Here is a 22,573-nt window from a genome sequence, read left to right on the forward strand (position 1 = left end):
TTAAATTACATCGGTTTTACTGGGGTTTCATTTTTAGGTGTCCAGTCACTTTTGACCAGGAAGATAACAAGTGCAATACCCAAATGAAGAGCACCTGGGAATACAATACGATATGAAAAATAATTCTTATTTCAAATAATTATTTATTTGTGTATCACTTATAAACAGGACATTTATTGAACTGGTAGATTTATATATATATATATATATATATATATATATATATATATTAGGGCTGTAACGATACACCAAACCCACGATTCGGTTCGTATCACGATTTTTGACCAACGGTACGATACAAACCTCGATATGGGGGGGACAAAACAGTTTTATTCTGTACAGTATTCTGTAGCCTATTTTGCCGTCAATGCCATATATCTGTAGGGTCAATAGGCTACTGCCGACGTTCTCTTTGCGGTACCAATAGGCAATATATATTTAACATGAAGTATATGGCCTCCTGTACATCAATACCAACAGAAGTGCCGCGTCAGACACGCTTCTGGTGTGCAAAGAAAGAGAAAACGCCACGCAGCCGCCCTGCGGATGGCACGCAACAGAAACGCCACGCTCACACCACGTTGCCAGCCGGTTGGGGAAGCTTCTTGAAACACTTACGGCAAATTGTGTGGGTCTTGTCAACTACACGATTGCCATCCTTGTTCTCCACCGGGTAGCTGAAATGTTGCCATACTGCTGACTTAAAAGTTGGACCTGGACAGGAAGGATAATTCTGGCAGTTGGAAGGGGTGTGTCGCGATTCTGCCTTCTCACATCGCGATACAGGTTCGTGGACCTGCGTATTGCGATTTCGATTTCATATCGCATATCGTTACAGCCCTAATATATATATATATATATATATATATATATATATATATATATATATATATATATATATATATAAAATAGAAACTGGAGCAGGTGTGTCTCGAGTCTGTGTTCACTCATTAGTGAGCGATTTCAATCACTACAGAGGAAGCTAACTCACACAAATTACCCTTGACACTGAAGAATTACTTTTGATTTCATTAAAATTCTGTGAAATATTACATTCTGTTTTTGGACTAAACCTTTTACCAATAATAGTTGGTATATAAAAAATTACATTTACAATCATAACATTTTATAGCTTATTTAACTTATATTGATTCTTGAAACACACACACCCTTATTTACCGTCCTTGTGTTTATTTATTTATTTTTTTTACACATTTTACACATTGATGCTTTTCAATTTGGACACATGTATAAACTCTGCTTTATTAACTCACATATTCTTTTTAACATGTTTGAGTTCATCACATTTGTCACTGTTTTAAGTTTAATAAAGGGATTGTCTGGTAAAAATAGTGGATGACATTTCTATGCACTGCTGTGATTGTAGACCGGGACTTTTATTTTGGTGCGGTGATGTGACGTCATAAGGCTGCGCCGCGCTCCTGCATCGGTTGTGATTCGGCTGATGAAAGGTTTGTTTTAAGAATACAAAATCGTTAAAAACCGTTCAGTGATTTACAGGTTTTACAAGCAGCCTGAAAATAGTTTATTCACCGTTGAATATAACATTGTAGTGCTTTATCTAACTTTAATGAAGGCTGTATTGTGAGACTAAAACGCATTCACAACAGTAACAGAAAAGTTGCGTCTCATTTCTCTCCCTCTATCGTGAATCAGTTCATCATAAACACGAGTTCAGTCACTGGCGAGTAGAGATGGAGAAACTGAGCTTTTCGAGTCAATTGAATCAAATACTTTGCAAAATTGATTCAGTGATTCGATTCACGACTCGTGCTGCTCAAACAGTGTAAATGAGCGAGAACAACAAACACTAACATGTGTCCTGACAACTTAAGCAAACTGCAATCATTTGAATACAATCTGTAATATCAAATGTAGATCATAAATTATATGATGTGTCAATATGTAATCCATGTAGTTCACCCAAAAAAGAAAATTTACCCCACGATTTACTCACTGTATCTTATGTTATAAAAACTTCACATTTTGAATGTTTACCGCAGGTTCTTTGTGTGATCGGCGCTCATTTGTTTCGATTTCTCCTCGAGGCTGCGTGAGCGCCAACAACACAACCTTAATACCATCAGCTCATTATACATTATATTATACTATTATCCACTATCGACCACTTACACTAAATTAATGCAGAATCATTGTTGCATTTTGGTGATTTACAAGTTTCACAAGTGATTAATTTTTTGTTAATGCCGTCTTAATCCGCCTGTCTGTCAGGCAAGTAAAATTGTCTTTCACTTGTCAGTCCTTCCAGAAAAGCGCTGCTTTTTTTGTGATCTTTGCGGGCAAAAATCCTTGATTATGTGGCACATTTTCTTTTTAAAATGTGATGGTATATGCAGGATATTTATGGATTTTTATGCAATGAAATTGCGGAAACTTGCGAAAGCTGTACACGTGGTTTGATGTAAAAGAGAAAAAAAAAAAAATATTCCCGCAACACCATATTCTTATTAATGTACTATCTTAATGTAAAGGGTCATTTCTTATTACTTCCTATGATAAGCAAGCCTAATAAATCACAGAAAGGGCTGGGGGTATTTAAGTTCTCATCTAGTTTTATTGCAGACCTTAATAAACGCATGGCTCAAACTTACAAAACATTGATGATAAGTTCTGTAGCTTTAAAAAGGGATATGCTACAACGTCTGTAAAAATTACTAAATTAAATATAAAAAAATAAATAAAATGTGTGCTTTCTGTTTTACAGAGGTAGCTGTACAACAGATATCTTCTGTTAAAATAGTGCAATCTCTTACTGTAACATCAATTTACATACTACTAATATACTTACAACTGTATGGTTTATGAAACTAGTATGATTTAACCCACTGGTAAGAAAAAAAGGTAAATCTTACAACTGTAATGTTCATCAGCTCCTAAAAGAAACCACAGCTGTGAAAATGAAAACTGGCTGAATCAGAAATCGCCCCCCAAAACCTTATTCACTATTCCCTACTTTAGTCCACTAATATAGTTCACTTGAAGGCGTGAATGAAAAGAGTGTGTGAAGTTGGACAGCCGTTATCATCGGTTGTACACTCGTTATTGTGGTGCAATGTGGGATTGAATGAGTGCACTCGATAACGTCCACTATGGTTTCGGACACCACTACAAATGGCAGTCCCTTCAAAAAATGCCTTATTTAAGGGTATAGGGGGCGATTTCAGATTCAGCTTATAATTGCGCAGCTCATTGGCGCGGTTTGCAGCTTTTCCATGATGTTCACGTCGTGTAATTACGTCAATTTATGACGTTCCCATGGCAATAGCTGCTCCTGCAAATGGCTGCTCCTGTGTGACGTTAAAGCAAAATCTTTCAACTTTCTTCTAAGATATGTGACTTTTTTGCCATGAAAATGCAGGGATTATAAAATCATGCAAGCCCTGCATATTTTGCGCACAGAAATCGGCAATTTATGCAGCGAAAGTGCGGCGTATTTGAAAAAATGTGTCCCCTGCATAAATATTGCAGACTTTGGTTGATTATGCATTGAATTCTGCGATCGCATAATCACGTTTTTCTGGAGAGACTGACTAGTCTCCCAGTTCCTGCCGCTGAAAACATCCCCACAGCATGATGCTGCCACCACCATGCTTCACTGTATGGATGGTATTGGCCAGGTAATGAGTGCTGACAAAAAATCCACTTGTCTCGGACAAGCGTTAATGGTGAGCCCTGATTTACCGAGGTGTGTATGACATTGTTCTTTCACACATTTTTCTTGTTGAAAACGGAAAAAATCGATTTGCCAGAAGCTAGATAATTTACTTCATAAAGTTTATAAATAAGGATATTTTTCTTATACACACACATCGATTTGCTTCAGAAGGCCTTTATTAACCCCCGGAGCTGTGTGAGGCAGTTATATGATGGATAGATGCACTTTTATGGACTTCAAAAATTACTCAACAGTCACTGCCATTATAAAGCCTGGTTGTGTTCGTCTGAAAGAAGAATGTCACACACCTCGGAAGACTTGAGGGGGAGTAAGTCATGGGCATACTTTTCATTTTTGGGTGAACTGTCTCTTTAACTCTCTCTGACCAGTGACTGAACTAGAGCTCAGAGATTTAGGCCTAGTCAACGCAGAGGCGCGTTTAGCTGTATACATAAAAATGTTGTACTGTATCAGCGTTTCGTCCACATGAATCTGGCGTTTTGGGAGCCTGAAACGGATATTATTTTTAAACCGGGTCCCAGATTGGATAAATCTGAAACCGACACCCTTGCGTTTTCGTGTGTACAACCAATCCGCATATTTTGTGAAACGGTGATGTCATCACACTGCGTCCCGTGCGGGAAAGACTAGAAGGGATACGGCTATGGCTACAGGGAATGCGCACATTAATACTGCGTCATTTAATGACTGTATTTGCATTATTGTAGGGGTAGCTGTAGGCGTTAATATAAAACACAATCTGGTAAGTAGCTAATGTATTTGTTATTTTACTGTGATATTTTGCCTCACTTCCGACCGTTGCTGTACCCCTTCTAGCCACAACTCTTCTTCTCTGTTTTTAGTGTATTTCTGTGGCAGAATTACAGTGCCACACACTGACCTGGCATGTATACTACATCGTTTTGAGTCCGTTTCAGTGGTCTCCTGTGTATGCAGATATTTCTTGAATAATTTAGTTCTTGAAAAAAGATTGGATAGGAAAAGCTCTGGCTTCGTGTGGATGTGGCCTTAGGTTGGATTTATTTTTCTCATCTTAAACAGGACAGACGCACTGAACAACTTTTGAAGCGACTGAGATCGACATGACACTATTATAAAGATGGAGTTCATTAAAGAGGAGACTGAAGATATAAAGATTGCATTTATTAAAGTGGAGAGTCAAGACATGAAGATTGAAGAAACATTGAGAGTGAAAGATGAAGAAACTGAAGAACAAACAAAGAAAGTGGAGAGTCAAGACCTAAAGATTGCGTTTATTAAAGTGGAGAGTGAAGATCTGAAGATTGAAGAAATAGTGAGAGTGAAAGATGAAGAAACTGAAGAACAAAGGAAGAAAGTGGAGAGTCAAGACCTAAAGATTGCGTTTATTAAAGTGGAGAGTGAAGATCTGAAGATTGAAGAAATAGTGAGAGTGAAAGATGAACAGACTGAGGAACAAACAGGTTGGTTTCATTCTCAAAGCTGAACTCATTTGATCCGTATTAAAATGTTCAGCAGAATATACAGAAGTATAGTCATACAGAGATTAATACAGAAGTATCCTAAACAAAACAAATATTTTGTGTTTTAAACCCAAATAGCTACTTGCTCTAAACCTTTTAACATTCCTGAACATAAATAGCGGTAAAGAAAGATTAAATCAAGCCATAAATCATAATTCAGGGCTCCAGACTAAAATTTGAGAGCAGTAGCACTGATGCCATTAACCTCTATACAGTAGCGCTGAGGGGTGGGGGGATTAGGATTTTTATCATAAAGGCCATTTAATCATAAAATTACTATTGTGTTGCTTTGATTCGTGCAGTTATTAATAATATTATGGCCTGCTTTCACAGACAGGGCTGAGACTAAGCCAGGATTAGGCCTTGGTTCAATTAGGACTTTTAAGTAGCATTTATAAACGTGTCTTAGAAACAAAACATTGACGTGCATCTTGAGACAAAACAAGGGGCGTTTAAGAAATTTGTCCTTTTTGTGATTTTAATCCTGTCCAATTCTGCCAAGTCTGTGACTCTGTGTTTTTCTCACACAACCTCCAGGGTAAGTTACCGACTATTTTTCAGCAAACTCAGCGGCCCTCTGAGAAATCGAATCCCGTCCGAATTCATATGTCTGTGATTGCTGATGTTGTATTATCCTAAATATCCTAACACTTCTCCTCATGTGTTTGAGCTAGCGTTTGCACACCAGTCTTCAGCATGCTTTCATTTACAGTTGTAAGAATATGTGAACCGCTTGCAGAATATGTGAATAATTTTAACTAAATAAGAGATCATACAAAAATGCATGTTATTTTTTATTTAGTGCTGTCCTGAATAAGATTATATGTTACATGCCATATATGAATCTTCCCATTAAAAAAAAAACTTTTAAGTTTACCATTTTGAATATAGGTTGATGAATTTTAATATCCCTTAGTGTAGAAAATAAATGTTCAATAATTTGATCATGGAGCCACGTTATATCTATGGGTCTGAACCATATAGTAGAGGTCTTCACGGGGCACCCGAGACCCGTGGACCCGGGATCCGACCCGGGACCCGTACGGGTTCGGGTCTATTTTTTAAATGGTCAGCCGGGTCCGGGTCGGGTCCTAATCTATTACTTCGGTTCCCGGGTCTGTTAATGTTGTAGCCTATGTAATACGTCAATCGGACTCGGAGAACACCTGGTCGTGAGAGTCAGCGCGGCTTGTGTGTTTTGTGTAACTTACAAATTGCTAAATTAGGATAAGAAAAGTGTGAGCCGGGAAATGAGGTTTAGAAATACACAACAACAGCAAAAACACAAGCGCTCTCTCGCGCGCGCACGCGCTCTCTCTCTCTAGCGCTCTCTCTCTCTCTCTCTCTCTCTCTCTCGCGCGCGCTCTCTCAGCCGTTTAGAAAGCGGGCAGATTTAATGTATGCGCGCGGTAATAATGTACTCAAGAATATATTTCAAATCAGCAACAAGACCTCAGGTGAACTGTCACATAAATGTTTTCTGTGATGCTCAAATTGCGTAAAAAAAGGCTCATATTTCAAGTTGCTCCAGCTGACGCGCGAGTGCAGTCTCAAGCGCGTGTCATGTTTCTATGGCAACCCGAGCTTCCGCAGTGACTGTAATGACTTTAAAAATAAGTTCATTCATATAATGAACCGTCTTGTTTAATCTTAAAGTTCTGCTAGTCAGACTTGGCTCAGAGAGATTATGGCAAATAAATAATGGTAACGCAAGCGGCCATGGCACTAAACGAGCAATAGTTATTAGTTCAAAAGGGCAAACAGTCTAAGTTATTATGCGAATTAACTCATAAATCCGTCACTGTGAAATAAAATTGACTTTTACTGCTGAAATGAGTGAATTAAGCCTGCTTAGAACAATTAATGAGGAATATTGTAATATATCACAATCAAGGTACAAGGAAGGGAGACAACGGCTATATATCGTTAGGTAGGCTGACTGAGACAAAGTTATTTTGCGCAGCTTGTTCATTAACTTGTTAACAGCAGTATATTGTGTAATATGAGACAATCGGGTCCAGTCGCGTCTGTGTCTTCCTGGCGGGTTCGGTTCCAGCTATCAAATAATAGACGGGTCCATGTCGGTTCCGGGTAATATATTTTTGGCATTTTTCGGATCTGCACGGGTCCGGGTCCAGTTTTTGAAATAATAGACGGGTCCGGGTCGGGTCTGTGTTGAACATTGCGGGTCTCTTCGGGTTCGGGTGCGAATTTTTGGACCCGTGAAGACCTCTACCATATAGGGCCTTTAGGTTACAAAAGAAAAGTTTATGAAGAACGAATATATAGAAGGATTTTGAGATATACAGTGCATCCGAAAAGTATTCACAATACTTTTTCCACATTTTTTCATTTTACAGCCTTATTACAAAAGGAATTAAATTAACTTTTTTTTCCTTCAATTCTACAAACAATACCCCATCATGGAAACGTGACAAGTTTGTTTGAAATCTTTGCAAATGTATTAATTCACATGTACATACATATTCACAGCCTTTGCTCAATACTTTGTTGAAGCATCGTTGGCACCAATTACAGCCTCAGGTCTTTTTGAGAATGATGCTACAAGCATGCAGGAGGTTTTCTTGGAGAGTGTTATGTGTTCAGTGTTAAGTCTTGGAGATGTTGTCGCAGTTCTTGTGGATTTTTCTTCATGTAATCACAGTGAAAATGCTAAGGTACCTAAGACTTTTGCACAGTATAAATATGCAGATTTCAGCTGATTATGCATTGAATTATGCGATCGCATAATCACGTTATTCTGGAGGCACTGACTAGTCTCCCAGTTCCTGCTGCCTAAAACATCCCCACAGCATGATGCTGCCACCACCTTGCTTCATTGTAGGGATGGTATTGGCCAGGTAATAAGTGATCTTCTATTTCTGGTCTGTTAAACGCAATAGCCATTTTGCCACGAGCATTCAGCGCGAGCACCTGACTGAGCAGTCTAAAAAATATTTGTTTTTTTTCTCTTAGTCAGGGGCATTGCCTGTTACGTCGTTTTGGTTATTGGCTTCCTTGTTGAACGCATAATATTATATTTTACATACTTTTTTATTTTCCAAATCTAATTAATTAGACCAAGAACCACGTACCGAACCGAAAGCCTCGTACCGAACGGTTCAATACGAATACGCGTATCGTTACACCCCTAATATATATATATATATATATATATATATATATATATATGTTACAATTATATTTCCATAAAAAATGTATTTATTTTTTTGTGTGGCTGAGCTGTATTGTCCATATGTCATCATCTAAATGCATCACAGCTCCGAGGAACAGCACTAGAAGAATAGCTTGCCTTCCATTGAAGCTGCCATTTTCCATTGGACCATAGCTTTGACTGACGTGGGTCATCAGCCAATCAAATATTGATGTGTAGTGATAGAACTGCCCAGAGGCCCAGCGATGTGTCGGCGCGCTCACAAGCTGTAGATTCAGATCCTCGGATCTTGTGTTGTCTCTCTGGTTAAACCAGAGGCTCAGAACTTAGTGAACTGTTTGTCTCTCGTGTGGAGACTCAGAACAGAGCACTGTGACAGTCTAATCCTCGGCGGACAGACTCATAACAAGGAGTGTCTATTGAAAGGGTACCTTTATCCTTTTCGAATAGGGGGAGATTGCAATTTGGCACTTCTACATTCCAGTGTTGCTATTGGCTGCTGGCATCAGAGGGGGCTTATTTCCTCTGTGGAACTCGTTTGCATACTGTACACAGTTAGACGTCTTTAAAGTGTCTTTAAAGTTTATCAATGCATTTCTCCCTTTCCAAGCCACCATCAGAATACCCTTGGTAATATTCTAAATAAATAGACACCAAAGATGATGGAAAAAGATTGAACTGTCATGTGTTCATTCATTTGTTCATTAACAGCTGATTATGTGTAAGATGTTGCATTACAAATAGCTGTCACTGAGAATACTTATTCTCTGAATAAGTATGAGATGGATACGTGTAGTTTACATCAGTCTTAAGGTTTCCAAACATAGTTGTGAATGGATTTGGATGGATCATTTTGGTCTTTCTTTGTTTCACCCACTCCCGCTGAGGTCCTGAGGTATGTTTATGGCCGTCACAAACCAGGGGCCCGTTCTTCGTACCTTGCTTAATACATCCGAGATGATTGGACAGATCCCAGATCTTTTAATCGTGATAACTGATCTCTGGCTAATTTGGTTCATCAAACGAATTTGCGGATTGGATTAAAATATCTGGATTAAGTTATCTGAGATCACTGCTCGTGCCTGTGTTCCCTGAAGAGGGCAGATGCATCGATACTCGAAACCACAATCTGCAATGCAGCGATTGGCTGGCGTCAAGACAACGTAATGACATCATAAAATTAAAAAAGCCACCTGGCAAAAAGCTTGTCAAAGAAAAAAAAACACAAATTTCTGGACCTTTATAAGGAAACAGACAAACGACCAAACCAACATAAAAGTTAGATCAATTAAATGTACACTGTTTTGATGAACATGATTCCCAATTTATTATATTCATGATTTTATAATATTTGTACACGATTTTATAATATTTGTACACACTTTACATTTTTATTTCGATGTTGTAATTTTTATTTCAATTTGAATCAGATTTGTTATGTGACAGTATTAATTAAAGTTCCTTAACAATCAAGATCAAATTGTCTGCATCTCTTGCGCTGCATCAAGCCACTCCCATAATTTCTGCAAATTAACTGCAAAATGTGTGTAAACCTCCAATACAACTATAAAGTAATTATTCCATCACAATTCACAAATAAATCTCTCAATCAAGTGACTGTCTATAGTAGCTATTATACGCAAATTTTACACAACATTAAAATATTATAAATAAGCCAATTATAAAAAATTATAATTGGGGGTTTGTTGGTCTCTCGACAGTAGCAAAAAGAGTGTGCGTGTTGTTTATGTTTCTGTTTATAATATTTGAGAAGAAGGTCTGTCTAGCTTTGCCTAGTTCCACATTGAAAGCATTTAGGCCTTCTTTATAGATGTTATAAAGGACTACAAGTTTTGTCTTCCGCCACTTTCGTTCAGATTTCCTGCATTGTCTTTTCATTATTTTAACTACTGTTGAGTTTCTCCAAGGTGCTTTTTGTTTGCCACTCTTTTTCCTGACTTTCAGAGGAGCAATATCATCAATTAGACTCTTAACTTTTGAGTTAAAGGAGTCAAGGAGAAAATCAACAGAGTCTGCAGATATGCTTGGTTTTAGAGACAAAGCCTTCATAAACAGCACATTAGTGTTCTCATTTAAGCATCTCTTTTTGACAGAGACAGATCTAGCTTGATATATCAAAGAAAATACAGAAATGATCAGACATTGCCACATCCTTAATAACAATCGATGAAATGTTTAGACCGTTACTGATAAGTAAATATAGAGTGTGTCCACGATTGTGTGTGGGTCCATTTACATGCTGTGCCAAATCAAAAGTGTTAAGAACAGTCATGAGCTCTTTTGTTGTACTGGATTCAGCATTGTCTATGTGAATGTTAAAATCCCCAGCAATAGCAAAACAGTCATTCAGTCAGTTAACACTAAGTATTCAAGACTACTTGAAAATTAAAGGGACGCATCTTTTATTAAATCTTAACTCTGCAAGACAGTGGCCCTCCAGGACCAAAGCTGCCCACCCCTGATCCCCTTGGTTATATAACATAATACCAGGGGGGTATAGGGTAGTGATGCTTTAAATGTCTTAATTGTTTTATGCTTTTGCCCTAGATCTCATGGCATTGAAAGAGGCAAACCATGAACTTAATGAAAGGGAAGAAGAGAAAGATCATTATGAAAAACATCATGATTTCATGACTGGAGAAAGATCGACACAGGCTAAAAAGACTTCCTCGCAAAAAAAAGCTAAAAAGACAGGAACTAAACGATATTTTACCTGCCAACAGTGTGGAAAGAGTTTCAGAGGTAAAGGAAACCTTAAAAGACACATGAGAGTTCACACTGGAGAGAAACCTTACACCTGCCAACAGTGTGGAAAAAGTTTCAGAGGTAAAGGAAACCTTGACAGTCACATGAGAATTCACACTGGAGAGAAACCTTACACCTGCCAACAGTGTGGAAAGAGTTTCAGAGGTAAAGGAAACCTTAAAAGACACATGAGAGTTCACACTGGAGAGAAACCTTACACCTGCCAACAGTGTGGAAAAACATTCAGAGGTAAAGGAAACCTTGACAGTCATATGAGAGTTCACACTGGAGAGAAACCTTACACCTGCCAACAGTGTGGAAAGAATTTCAGAGGTACAGGAAACCTTGGCAGTCACATGAGAGTTCACACTGGAGACAAACCCTACACCTGCCAACAGTGTGGAAAAAGTTTCAGATGTAAAGGAAACCTTAAAAGACACATGAGAGTTCACACTGGAGAGAAACCTTACACCTGCCAACAGTGTGGAAAGTGTTTCAGACATAAAGGAAACCTTGACAGTCACATGAGAGTTCACTCTGGAGAGAAGCCTTACACCTGCCAACAATGTGGAAAGTGTTTCAGACATAAAGGAAACCTTGACAGTCACATGAGAGTTCACTCTGGAGAGAAACCTTACATTAGCACTCTGTGTGGGAATGGCTTCTCACAGAAAGTAAGCCTTAGGGGACACATGAATATTCACATTGGAGAAAAGCAATTTACATGTGATCAGCGTTGAAAGAATTTCAGATGTAAATGAACCCTTAATTATCACATGAGAATTCACACTGGACAGAAGCCATTCATATGTGGTCAGTGTAGAAAGGGTTTAATATTTAAAGATAACCTTAAAGGACAACTCCGGTGAAAAATGGACCTAGGAGTAATTAACTCAAGGTTACCGAGTAGGATGCGGTTTCATGAAATCGAATGTAAAGAGTTTTATCTCTAAAAACAGATTAGCTTATAACGCTGTGTATGGGGCATAGGATAAGTAAAATTAAATTGCTAGTTAAAACCACTAACAAGGCTAAATATAGCCTCACACTAACATGGTAGCATAATGAGGGTCCCTACATGCAAACCGAAGCATTGAGAACTTTGTAAGTGTACAAACAGTTTAATAAGAAGATACTTTATAAACACATTACATTTCACGTTTACAGGCAGGCGCCATCTTGGAAAACAGTCTCGACCAGTCAAGCCCCTTTTATATATGTTGGCTTAAAATATCGGGGTACATATTGTGTTGTACTTTAATTTTTTTTATAAAAAGGACCATGTACAATTTTTAACATAAATGTTTCCATTTCATGTATTGTACCGGATTTAGCTCAAAGCTAATTTTCACCCGCAGTCCTTTGGCAGGTCAACATAAACAATAAAGTAACATAGACAATACATATATACACAATAAAAACATAAACATTAGAAAAGTTAAAAAAAAAAATTCTGCATTTTAAAAAAGACCAAGAGATTTACACCCTTTTATGCCTCCTGGCAAAGCATTTCAGCGAGTCGTAGCTTTCACAGCAAACGACAATTGTCCAAAAAGCAGAACGGCGAAAAGGAATAGCACAATTTCTCATATATGATCCAGTAGATCTCAGAATTATTAGGACGGAAACTAACAAGAGTTCAATATCGTGATATATATTTAATCGTCACACGAATGTATCGTTACACCCCTGTACGCGTCGAGTTGTGTCTCAATGGACACAGCCAGCACCGTATCAAACAGTATCACATGTACAGCGATCACATGTGCTAACTTTTATTGCAGACCCGTAATCTACACGCTGCCTCGGCAACACGACATTGAGCCTTGCGTTATGAAGTGGCTTTACTACTTCACTCCCTCGTGGTGAGCACGTATAATTCCTCTGAATCAGACAGCTCAAGCATCTGCTTCTCCACCCCGGGGAAGAAGAACATCTGAACTGTCAGACAAGGACTGAGAAAGTGCCTCAGCAGTCCGAAGACCCACTGAAAAGTCCATCTGCGAGCCCACTGATCTGGGCAAAATCATCCAACTGGGGGTTACCGTTTTTTTACATCCAACTTCTTCGCCTCTTCTGTTGAACTGTTAGCTGTCAACTTCCAGATGAATGTTTAACATTCGCTAGTTAGTTTTTTTCAAAGCTTTAAAATAAGATCTAGCATCTTACAACATGACATCATGACTTTGCGGAAAACATACAGTACACACCACTTTCTAAAGCCAAGTGGTGTGTTATCTGTACGCATTTTGAGCTATCCGCGTGTATGTCTACACCTAAATGAACCATCAACCACGAGTCGAACAGCCCACTGAGTTTCTTTACGATCGGCCTCAGTTAACCTTGTCTAATAGGTGCTCAACAGCCATGTTTTTTGAGATACGCCAATGTCCTCATAGACTACACGGCACCTTGGACCAAGACACTGGCTGTGTTCGAAACCGCATACCCGTTGAGTAGGTATTCATTTCAATAAGTACTTACTTAACAAGTGCTAAAAGAGTATGTACTCTATAGCCTGAAAGCGTGAAGTATGAATGCGATCTGGACATCATCGGCCATGTTGACGTTAGCATGGGACCTACAACCAGGGTGCGTACTACGGGGGGAGCTAGCGGGAGCTCGGCTCCCCTGAACACATGATTTGTGAAATTTTGGGGGTCTCAAACAATATTGACATTGTTAATATGATTGTTATTTTGAGGTGCAATTTCAGTTTTGTGTAATGTAATCATCGTGGATTATTATATGTAAAATTGCTAAAAATATATATTTAATTCATGCATGACGGCGATTTAAATCTAATTCACTTCAATAAAGATAACTATACATGCAGTTCTTGTCATGACCATCAAGGTGTGGTGGCGCTGCAGTGCAAATTCCACTCATGTTTAGTACATGTCAACGCAAAGATTCGTAGAAAAAATAAATAAAAAAATATCCACTTCTTGAGCTTGGATTTCTGGACGAACAGCAAAGGAAGCTGACCCCAAGCCTCTGTGATCGATTCTGTGTTAAGGCATGTTATTCCCAATTATGTGTTGTGGCTGGGTTGATATAGGTCTGTGTGACTATCGATGTCTTAAGCCTATTGAACGGAGGAATTATGGTATTCTTCTGTAGCCTGACGAGTAACTTTAACTGTTGTTCATGTGAACTCAAAGACATCTGGATGCTTTGTTTATGGACTATTTGTGGGTGGTTTTTTGACCTATCAATTCGTGTTTCTTTTCCCTTTATTAAAATCAAAGATGTTCTTCAATTATTTTATATTAAGAGCAGGGACATGTTTGTGTGCATTTTGTTTTGTTATTTCACCGGAAAGAATAAAGAAGAAAGAGTCTCTCTCCGCAATGGCATTAAGCGATAGATTGACACGCTCGCCTGTGTGTGAAGGAATATACAAGTCCTCTTTTGAAGCACGCGCAACCTTTTGGTATAGTTCGAACACTGCCTACAACATTATCACAAGTGCAACACCTTAAAAGATATGAGTACCAGATGCACGAACACCTGATTGCAACAACCCTACCTAATTTTCTGAGATACTGAATTTGGGATTTTCCTTAGTTGTCAGTTAAAATCATCAAAATTAAAAGAAATAAACATTTGAAATATATCTGTCTGTGTAATAAATAAATATAATATACGTTTCCCTTTTTGAATGGAAGTAGTGAAATAAATAAACTTTTTGATGATATTCTAATTATTTGACCAGCACCTGTATATGCTTCCACACCAATGATTCTTTCATACAAATGCACCCCCCCCCCCTTAAAATACCAAAGATAGCCAAAAAAAAACATTAATAAATCATAATAGGTACAGACACGCAGATGAGCGCATAACATGATTGCAATAAGCTCAGTGATACATTAATTAATAACCTTATTAAATGTGTTGTATTTGTAATCTGGACTCACCTGCCTGTATGTACATTGAGCGCGTTATGCTATATTTTACATCATGTGTTGTAGAAAGCTCCTGGTTGACCGTGCCAGCTTTTGATACGAATCCACAGTCTGCACTTAATTTACATATCTGAGGTATAAATTGGTCCTAGTGGTCGAATGTGCTGTCATTTACTTAAACCAACCATCTTGGAGTGCCAGAAGAGGATGACATCTTGAAAAACTGCGGAAGAATGGTCTGTCCTGCCAAAGTACAGAAAGACGGCGAGGACGCGGTGGAAGGATTTTTCCATAATGTGTCACAGTAGCTGCGTTTCCATTGCAGATTTGCGAAAAACTTTTGCGATATTTCTTAAATGTCGATAAAAAACTGTTGCGAAATGACAGCGTTTCCATAGCTGCAGTTATGCGACTAAAACATATTACTTTCCTCTCGCGATAGGTCAGTCCAAAATGATGGCACTTGGTAGGTTTGTACATCCCATCCATCACACTAGCCATTATTTTTATTGGAAGGAGACATATGTGTTATCCAAGCATTAATGGCAAGGAAAGCCCCTTAGGTTACTTAAGCGGCACGGATATGAGGTGTGTGTGTGTGTGTGTGTGTGTGTGTGTGTGTGTGTGTCAGATCTGCTTCAAGGTCTTCATGATAATGTAGCATTTCTGTGTTTAGAATCCAGTATTACTGTAATCCTATATTGTCTTTTATGAGTTTAATAAAGAACTCCATCTCGTCTTCTCTCCAAACCGAACCATCATCTGTAAAGAATTATCGCCTTTTAAGCGCGGCAGGTTGACGCATATAGAGAAGAGCGAAATGTTTGAATTTGCATGTTAACTCAAATGTTTTATTTTTATTTTCACCACTTTCGTTATTTTGGCTAGATATTTGGTTTGATTGGCATTTGAACTGAATTTAGAAATGCTTTGGAAAAGAAAAAATTGTCATTTAATAAACAAAATATTTTTTTTTAAATGAAGACAGCGTTTGGAGTGAGTGCATGCAAAATAATTAGTTCCCCGAGTCCACAAATAAAAATAGACAGTTTATAGTATATAATTATGTCTTGAACTCATCTGTATAGCTAAAAATGACAAGAGTATTGTAAATTGTTTCATCTCTCTTAAAGGAAGAAGGAAAACTGAGAACGTCGGCGCTTTTATCGGCCGTGGGTTAAAGAAAACAGCCTAACTACGAAACTAAATAGGCTGCGTTTAGGCCTAAACATTAGCCTGTAATATTATTATTTTAATGTATATGTTGGTTATGAAAAGTGAGCAGCATGAGTAAGAATCGCAATATGTTTGAGACCTGGGGAGTCACATGATTTTGATCACTTCGAGTTTTATTTTCTAGAAAGTCTTTCTTAAAAAATACATTTAGTTTTGTATAAATTGTATTTTTATTTTGATCGATGTTTCATCAATTAAATGCCTGTTTATTAGATAAGAAGCAAACTAAGATCGTCTGGAATGGATTGACGTGCGTAACTGGCCTGTTTCCTCGGCCTTTGAGTAAGGCTGAAACTATAGGCTAGCTCTTTCTGCTTTTATACATTTCTTGAATATATGTCTTAATTACAGTATATATAGCCTGTAGTCCTTATTAGGAGAAAATATATGTCCTTTTAACTACATTATCTTGTTATTACGACACAATTGAGTGGAAAATATAATATATAGGCCCTATGTTGCAGCAATGCGTCACCGCAACAGGTGACATGTAAATGCGAAAAAAACGTTTCCATTGCAGTTTTGCGAAAATGTCCTTTTTCGAATCGCCTGAAAAACCACCTCATGAGAGCGTAAAAACTTTTTTGCGATATATGGGAGTTTTTGCGAAATTGCCGCGTTTCCATTGGGCGTATTTTCAATTCGCAATTTCAATTTGCGCAATTTGAAGGGTAATGGAAACGCGCTTACAGAAAGCAGTCAAGGAGCGACTCTTCATTTTTCATCGCTGTTATACAAAGCGCCAGAGAGTGGTTGTGTTTTCGATGGATAAGCAAGCCACTTTCAGCCAGGCTGAAAAGAACGGCAACGCTGTCAAGCTGCTGAATGTCAGGCGCAGCTTAAGTAGTCTAAGGGATTTTAGAGCTCGGCCTTGTGTGTTGTGCTGCATCTGTCAGTCTTTTCTTTGTTTAATGTATCTTTGTGTTGTGCTTGAACACATGGCTCTGTCTTGGTTTGTGTTGGCCATGTGCTCTTCTGTTCTTACCTTCTTTCCAATTTTTGTTTAATCGTGTATTCCTCATTTGTCTGAGTGTGCTCACCCTTTCCTCATGTTTTCTGCTTCCTTTATAATGCGTGCTCTCTCCCTCATGTTTTGCCTGTTGGTTATTCATTGTGCTGTTAGGGTTTGTTTTCTAGTGGTAGTTTCTTTAGTTACTGCCATGCATTTGTTTCTGCTATCTGCCTTGTCTTGTGTTTGTTGGGTCTCCTTATTTGTTCCCTGCAAGCTAAGCATCAAGACATCCTATATGTTCCCAATAAGGGAAATATTATCAAAAATGTACCTTTTGGGGACACAGTAAGTTTGGTTCGGATGGATTACCTTATTCATAATTTGAGATAGTCTGTTTTCTAAAATCTTTGAAAGAAGTTTATGGTCACTACAAAGAAGTGAAACTGGTCTCCTTTATTGTGAAGTAGGGTCAGGACTGCTCTCCAGCAACTCAAAGGTAGAAGACCTTTGTCCAAAAACATTTATAGAAGTCTACTGGTATGCCATTAATTAACATGCACCCTTCCGGATTCCTCCCAGTCTAATCGCACCTGAAATCTCTGCATTAGCTCCATCAGACACCTTCGGTTAATCCTTGAAGACGACACTCTCATTGATAGACCTTAAAAGACACATAGACCTTTCCGGGCAAAGTGCTAAGCTGCTGTCCAATCACAACACGGGAAGCGCTGGCCTAATCAGAACTCATTACGTATTTCTGAAGGAGGGACTTCATAGAACAAGGAAATCATCAGGCTGGTTTTAGGACAGAGGAAACAGCGCTGTACAAATAAGTCAATTGTGTGAAAAATACTGTTTTTTTACCTCGCGAAACATGAACTCATGTTATATTGCACACTGTAAACATAATCAAAGCTTCAAAAACACGCGAAGAGTGGGACCTTTAAAAAAACATAAAGTATATTTACCTTTAAGATGTATATGTAATCCACTTTGGAGACGTATGTGTGTTACTAAAGCTCCCCTGTTAGCTATACATAATAAAACTTGTTTTTACAGCACAATCACAACTATTTACACCTTTAACAATTCAAAAGTTTACTCTACAGAAGCTCAACAAATGTGATTTGAACACAAGAGAATCATGATTTTAGTTTGTAATACTCACGTTTGAAAACACCTGCATCACTTTCCTCCACCTGACGTATCCTTTCCTGTGGCCTTATGGGAAGGCAGGGATAGAAAAGTATCCGACGATGAGTGCTTTACAATCTGGGCGGCGCGCAATAGGCCATCCGGGGATTTCTCGCCTACTCTTTTATGATTACTGAGGTTTCGAACATACTATTCCTTTCACGTACTGTTTTCGCCTACTATATTGTAGGTTAGTAAGCATATTCGGACACAACTTAAGTACACGCACGTCCGAATCTTGCGAGAGATAAATTCCTGTTAGTTCTCGCCTACTCTTTTTCAGACATACTATTCGCTCGCCTACTGCTTTTTCCATACTATATAGTAGGGAAGTATGCGGTTCTGAACATTTACATTTAATCATTTAGCAGACGCTTTCATCCAAAGCGACTTATAAAAAAGGGGAGAGCAATAGAAGCAATGAAACAAACAAGGCCAACAACCTGTAAGAGCTGTAAGAAGTCTCAGTTAATTAGCACAGTACACCATATTTCTTTTTTTCTTTTCTTTTTTTTTTGTTGGGACAAACAAACAAAAATTAATGGATAGTTAAGTGCTATTCTTTATTGGTCAGGTGCAATTGGAAGAGATGTGTCTTAAGATGTTTTTAAAAAATGGCTACAGACTCGGCAGCACGAATTGAGATCTGCACTTCATTTCACCAGGTGGGAACGGTCCAGGAAAATGTCCGTGAGAGCGATTTCATTCCTCTTTGGGATGGAACCATGAGGCGTCGTTCACTCGCAGAACGCAAGCTTCTGGAGGGTGTGTAAGTCTGAACAAGTGAGTTTAGATATATTGGTGCAGAGCCAGTGGTTGTTTTGTAGGCGATAACTAGTGCCTTGAATTTGATGCGAGCAGCCATTGGCAACCAGTGCAGTTTGATGAAGAGAGGCGTAACATGAGCTCTCTTCGGCTCATTAAAGACCACTCTCGCCGCTGCATTCTGGATCAGCCGCAAGGGTTTGATAGTGCATGCTGGAAGCCCAGCCAGAAGAGCATTACAATAGTCCAGTCTGGAGAGAACAAGAGCTTGAACCAGGAGTTGTGCAGCCTGTTCTGATAGGAAGGGTCTAATCTTTCTAATGTTGTATAAAGCAAATCTGCAGGACCGGGCTGCTGCAGTAATGTGGTCAGTGAAGTTTAACTGGTCATCAATCACAAATCTACAAGGTTCCTGGCTGTCCTGGATGGAGTTATGGTTGATGAACCAAGCTGAATGGAGAAATTTTTGATGAAGTGCTGGGTTGGTTGAGACAACAAGTAATTCTGTCTTTGCAAGACTGAGTTGAAGGTAATGCTACTGCATCCAGTTAGAATGTCTGTCAGACAGGCAGCGATACGAACACTGACTGTAGGATCATCTGGTTGAAATGAGAAGTAGAGTTGAGTGTCATCAGCATAGCAGTGTTAGGAGAAGCTGTGTTTCTGAATGACAGAGCCTAATGATGACATGTAGATGGAGAAGAGAAGTGGTCCAAGCACTGAGCCCTGGGGAACCCCAATAGCTAGATGATGTGACTTAGACACTTCACCTCTCCATGACACCCTGTAGGACCTACCAGAGAGGTAAGACCTGAACCGCTGGACAGCACTTCCTGTTGAGATGACGTCACTAGAACCGTTTGTTGACTAATCCTCCGCCCACAAGAACGCAAAATAGGGGGCGTGGTCTCGTTGCTCTCCCACGTGGGCTTGCATCTCCCCTTAAGGTAAGAGGCGGGACCTTTCCGGGGAAAGTGCTAAGCTGCTGTCCAATCACAACACGGGAAGCGCTGGCCCAATCAGAACTCGTTACGTGTTTCTGAAGGAGGGACTTCATAGAACAAGGAAATCATCAGGCCGTTTTTAGGACAGAGGAAACAGCGCTGTACAGATAAGTCAATTGTGTGAAAAATACTGTTTTTTTACACGCGAAACATGAACTCATGTTATATTGCACACTGTAAACATAATCAAAGCTTCAAAAACACGCCAAGAACGGGACCTTTAATTTTGTTGATACTCATTTAATTTGACTGGTAACTAACAGCCCTATTGTGTCTTATTATTACAATTTAATTTGATTAAATTCATGAAATTAACACATGATGATGCATCCATATAATTAAGTAAAAAAAATTACCTATACATAATATATATAAAAGTAAAATGCTCATAAAAGGAAAAACTACATTTAAACTTTTTTGGTAAAGATGATATCTGTCACTGCTGTGAACTGACCACCACACAGAATATGAAGAATAACAAAAAACTTTAGTCAGCTGATCACCAGCACCAAGGTAGCATTACAATAACACACTCAGCAAAATATCGACTGATTTTATTTGATCGGTAATAGCCATACAGTGTCTTTTTTTATTTGGATTGAATTTATTGATTAAATCTGACATGAAGAGGACACAAATGACAATACATTTTTAAAAACCTGTTTATCTGTGCATGGCTTTATTGCTCAAGTGTTATTTCAGTATTTTTATCCTCTCAACTGAGACACATCCTTTGTTTTATTGTATAAATATTAGGGATGCACCAAATCCAGATTTTTGAGGTTCGGCCGAATACCGAATCCACTGCTTAAGATTCTGCCGAAACCGAATCCAACTCCCATACTCAGTCCATTATCAAAGTAAACACATTAATGACATAAACAACATCCACAGCAGTGTATTTTTAATTTAATTTTAAGTAAAAAAAGGGTAACATTATGCCAGGATGACTGTGCTTTATTGCTGTCTGTAGATTCCTTCATGCACAACTCTTATACTCTCGGATGGGAAGTTCAGTTCTTTTCCTGCGAAACGGTTCTTTTGGACAGTTCATTTCAATGAACCGGTTAAAAAAACGGATCACCGGTTCTTTTACGTCCTTACGTAATGACGTCATTTCTATCATCCCGGCGGATGAAAATACATTCAAACACATTCATATAGCTCACCGGTTCTCACAGCAAAACATGTCTCAGTTCAGTGAACTGTTGGAGTTACAACATATACTTCAAGATATTAGTTTATTTCTAGTCTGAGGACTGTCACTCATGTCAGAAAGTGAGTAACTATAGTAACTTGTGGGATCAGCGCTGATATGAGACGCGAACCGTTTAGAACGATTCAGTCTGATTTGGTGAACTGGTTCGACCGAATCACTAAAATGATCCGGTTAAAAAGAACGATTCCTTTGCGAACCGGACATCCAGCGGCTATTGTTTAGGGTTCTTGCCACCACGAGACAAATCGGCATTGCAAATTGAACATATAGCTCGACTTGGATTGCCTTCTTGTGACTGAAAGTACTGCCAAACAACGCATTTTCTGTTCACAAGTTCCATTTTCACTTTCTCACAGCCTACTGCATTCGAACAGTCCACCTAGTAAACACGTTGCCATAATCAACTGCGCCATCATCGACAAGTATCGCGTAGTGCAAGCGGGTTCGGTTCGGCGGAAAAAAATTCTAAGGTTCGGCAGAAACCGAACCCAGTCAAAAAGCCCAATATTCGGTCGAATCCGAACCCGAATCCTGGATTCGGTGCATCCCTAATAAATATGTCTATTTAATATTACCTCTTGTATACTTGATTTATATTCATGTTGCATTTTAATTGTTCTAGGAACAGCAAAGCATATTAAAATCTGTGTTTTGTGCTACTCCATAATGATGTTCTAGTTGAGGTGGTTGTAGTGTAGGTACATAAACTCAACATAACCCAAACCCAACATAAACTCAACATGACCCAAACCCAACATAAACTCAAGCCCAGACTCCCAGCCCCTTCAGTCCTGCCCAGATTGTATTTATTTGTGCAAAGCTACATTTTCAGCATCAGTCTTCATATGATGCTTCAGAAATTATTCTAATATGCTGTGCTCAAGAAGCATTTCTTATAATTATCAATGTTGAAAAGAGTTGTGCTGCTTAATATTTTTTTTTGGAAACCATGATCATTTTTTTGGGATTCTTGGATGAGAAAGGAACAGTATTTTTTTGAAATAGAGATCTTTTTTTAGGATTATCCATTTTGATCAATGTAATGTACCCTATCATAACAAAAGTATACATTTCTTTTGAAAACTAAAAACATTTTTTCCATTTTATGAAGGAAAAGTCTGTAGTTAAGGA

The 22,573-nt window shown here is 38.6% G+C and overlaps 1 protein-coding gene across 1 annotated transcript; it reads left to right on the forward strand.

Annotated features, from left to right (window-relative positions):
* The first annotated feature begins 1,417 nt into the window (after positions 1-1,417).
* Positions 1,418-13,982, forward strand: LOC137047534 (gastrula zinc finger protein XlCGF57.1-like). The gene is made up of 3 exons (XM_067425295.1): positions 1,418-1,472; positions 4,760-5,160; positions 10,964-13,982. Exons 2-3 carry the CDS (start codon positions 4,818-4,820, stop codon positions 11,899-11,901), a joined length of 1,281 nt encoding a protein of 426 aa, XP_067281396.1. The 5' UTR covers positions 1,418-1,472; positions 4,760-4,817; the 3' UTR covers positions 11,902-13,982.
* Positions 13,983-22,573: the final 8,591 nt, after the last annotated feature.

Source organism: Pseudorasbora parva, chromosome 2 (genome assembly GCF_024679245.1).
Source record: "Pseudorasbora parva isolate DD20220531a chromosome 2, ASM2467924v1, whole genome shotgun sequence".
NCBI lineage: Eukaryota > Metazoa > Chordata > Actinopteri > Cypriniformes > Gobionidae > Pseudorasbora > Pseudorasbora parva.

What these genes read in the sequence shown, in the direction of transcription:
- LOC137047534 (XM_067425295.1), top strand. Translation starts at nt 4,818, where the DNA reads ATGGAGTTCATTAAAGAGGAGACTGAAGATATAAAGATTGCATTTATT. An exon ending in ACAGACTGAGGAACAAACAG is followed by an intron (nt 5,161 to 10,963) that starts GTTGGTTTCATT and finishes CTTTTGCCCTAG; the next exon opens with ATCTCATGGCATTGAAAGAG.